The sequence below is a fragment of the Falco cherrug genome, chromosome 2 (genome assembly GCF_023634085.1).
Source record: "Falco cherrug isolate bFalChe1 chromosome 2, bFalChe1.pri, whole genome shotgun sequence".
NCBI classification, from domain to species: Eukaryota; Metazoa; Chordata; class Aves; order Falconiformes; family Falconidae; genus Falco; species Falco cherrug.
Genome location: NC_073698.1, coordinates 76,028,865 through 76,031,144, shown reverse-complemented (window position 1 = coordinate 76,031,144; position 2,280 = coordinate 76,028,865). Strand labels below are relative to the sequence as shown.

The following is a 2,280-nucleotide window of genomic DNA, read 5'->3' as shown; positions in this document are numbered from 1 at the left end:
ATAATGAAATCAAAATGGGAGCCAGATCATTAAAAAAATGGTTTGGAATGAATGTGTGTAGGTAGAGGTTACCTCCTATGATTCATCCCATAACACATTGTTCAGTTGATAGGTGGACATTTTGATATTTTACTGTACATTTTCAAGTTATTTTTAAGATGGCCTGAAGTAACACAGTTTGGATCTAAATCAGAACTTTTGACCACTTAATCACAGTTATTCTGAGGTGGGAACATCCACGTCTGCTTCTGGATTTAAAAAATGCTAAAAAAATCAAGTTACTCATTATCTTCGTTTTATTTTCCTGAAGAACAGAATATCAAAGCAAAACACAATAATGCAATTTTTTGGGGTGTTCCCTGAGCAGCTGTGCCAAAGTCTTCATGGGAAACAGTAATGTTGATTTCTTCAGCACCCCATTCTGCATTGACCTGTCTGTTAATGTAATGAACAGTTTCACAGCTATTTGGAATTCCAGTGAGTTCCCTGCACGTGGCTTTATGATGTCCTTTTTGCTGGTGTTTCCAAAAAGTCAAGGTGATCCAGGGGTTGTTTTGTCCCTTGCACCCAAATTTTCATGGATCACACACTTGAGATCGTCTCGATTCAGAACCTGGGTTTTGTACTTCTCACCCCAGTCCTCAACAATGTACTGATGATAGGGGTCATTGGAGTGCTCTCGCCTCTTTGATTTCACGGTACTCACCAAGATCGCCACAATGATGAAGGAGAACATCCCAATCATCACCATCAAATAAAGGATAACATAGTCAAAGTTTTCAGCATCAACCTTGGCTTGCAATTTATCTGCTGCTTCCGTCATGTTTTTCCTCCAGCCATTCATGTAAGTGAGAAAGGTTTCCTTGAAAATATCTTCCACTGCCCAAGTGAAGTTTTGTATTTCAGCCATCCTTGTGAGTTACAGCTACTAAAGACAACATGATACTTACTTTAATCAAATACCTATACAGTTACATTGATTTCTTTTGCCTGCATTATGACAATTAACTAATAACACCTGCCACCTGCCACTTGAAAGTGCAGTAACAATTTTAGATCAGCTGAGAATCCCCGTCTCTGAGTGGTTCAATATGTTCAGAGACCCAGGGAAGCCTTACTCCTGTCCTCACTCATGTCACTTTCAGTCTTCGGGAAGCCAAGTATACCTTGGTGAAGACCAGTGAGCATGGGCTCCCATGACCCACATTACAGAGGTCAAGGCACACTGCCTTCCCTACTGAGGCAAAACACCAAGTGAAGAAGCATTTTGACACCAGAAGAATACAAAGTACATATCGGATCCTGTAAGAGCTGGCACAGTGGCACTCCAGCCAGCTGCCCAGGATCTCTTAGGGATGGAGGTGACCTGACACCCTTTCCCATTTGGTCTCAGACATTACATCTGGTGTGAAGGCTGTGGTACCCATGCAAGCGCAAATGAATCTGTGGGAGCGTAACAGCCAGACAGCTAACTCCTAAATGGTAGCCTGATAGACTGGGGAGGGAGAAGGAGGCAGAACCCCCATACCTGGAATAGCCTCATTGGTCATTAGGGCCAGCTACCTCAAAGCATGCCACAGTCAGACCCACCTGTTGTTCAGAAAAACATGAATCAGATCTCCATCCCACAGGAGACGTGACCCTCCAGCTCACTCCTGCCACAGAGCTTAGTCCTGCTCAGGGGCAAGGCTGGTCCAGCACCATATGGACACAGTGAGGGTACCCCTGCACCGGGGAGTGTTAGGAGCTGTTGTTTTTAATGGTCTTTCTCGAAGGCTGGGTTTCAGCGTAGATAGTGTCACTATCAGAGGGGAAAATGGTGGGAGAGGGACCCTGCTGAGGATGCCAGGCTGTTAACACTTCAACAGTTCATAGGGGAGGGGGGGGGGGCCGGAAGAGGGATAGATGAGGGAGAGACCTGCTCAGCAACTGATTACTTGTCAGTCCACATAGTCCCCTGATCCAGTCACTGTGCTGATCCATCTGGTCCTGCTTGTACTGAGCTAGGTCTGGGGCAGAAACTATCACATACCGACTCCAGTAAATGAGCTCTCAATAAGCTCTGAGAAAAGCCACTGTCCTTTTCTGTCTTTCCTAAAGAGGAGAGTGTGACGGGAGTGCAGTATGCTAGCCTGCAGAAAGCAAAAGGTGTGGTACAGCATTTCAGTCTGATAACTGACTGAAAATTCACCTTTTTATATAACACCTGCCCTTCAATGCTTTTGAGCCAACCAAGCCCTACAACATGTGGCAAAGCTTCCAAAAAAAGTCACTTAATCT

The 2,280-nt window shown here is 44.8% G+C and overlaps 1 protein-coding gene across 1 annotated transcript; it reads right to left on the bottom strand.

Moving 5' to 3' along the window:
- Positions 1-300: 300 nt before the first annotated feature.
- On the bottom strand, positions 301-1,687 carry KCNE2 (potassium voltage-gated channel subfamily E regulatory subunit 2). Its single transcript, XM_005438540.3, has one exon. It carries the CDS (start codon positions 908-910, stop codon positions 533-535), a length of 378 nt encoding a protein of 125 aa, XP_005438597.1. The 5' UTR covers positions 911-1,687; the 3' UTR covers positions 301-532.
- Positions 1,688-2,280: the final 593 nt, after the last annotated feature.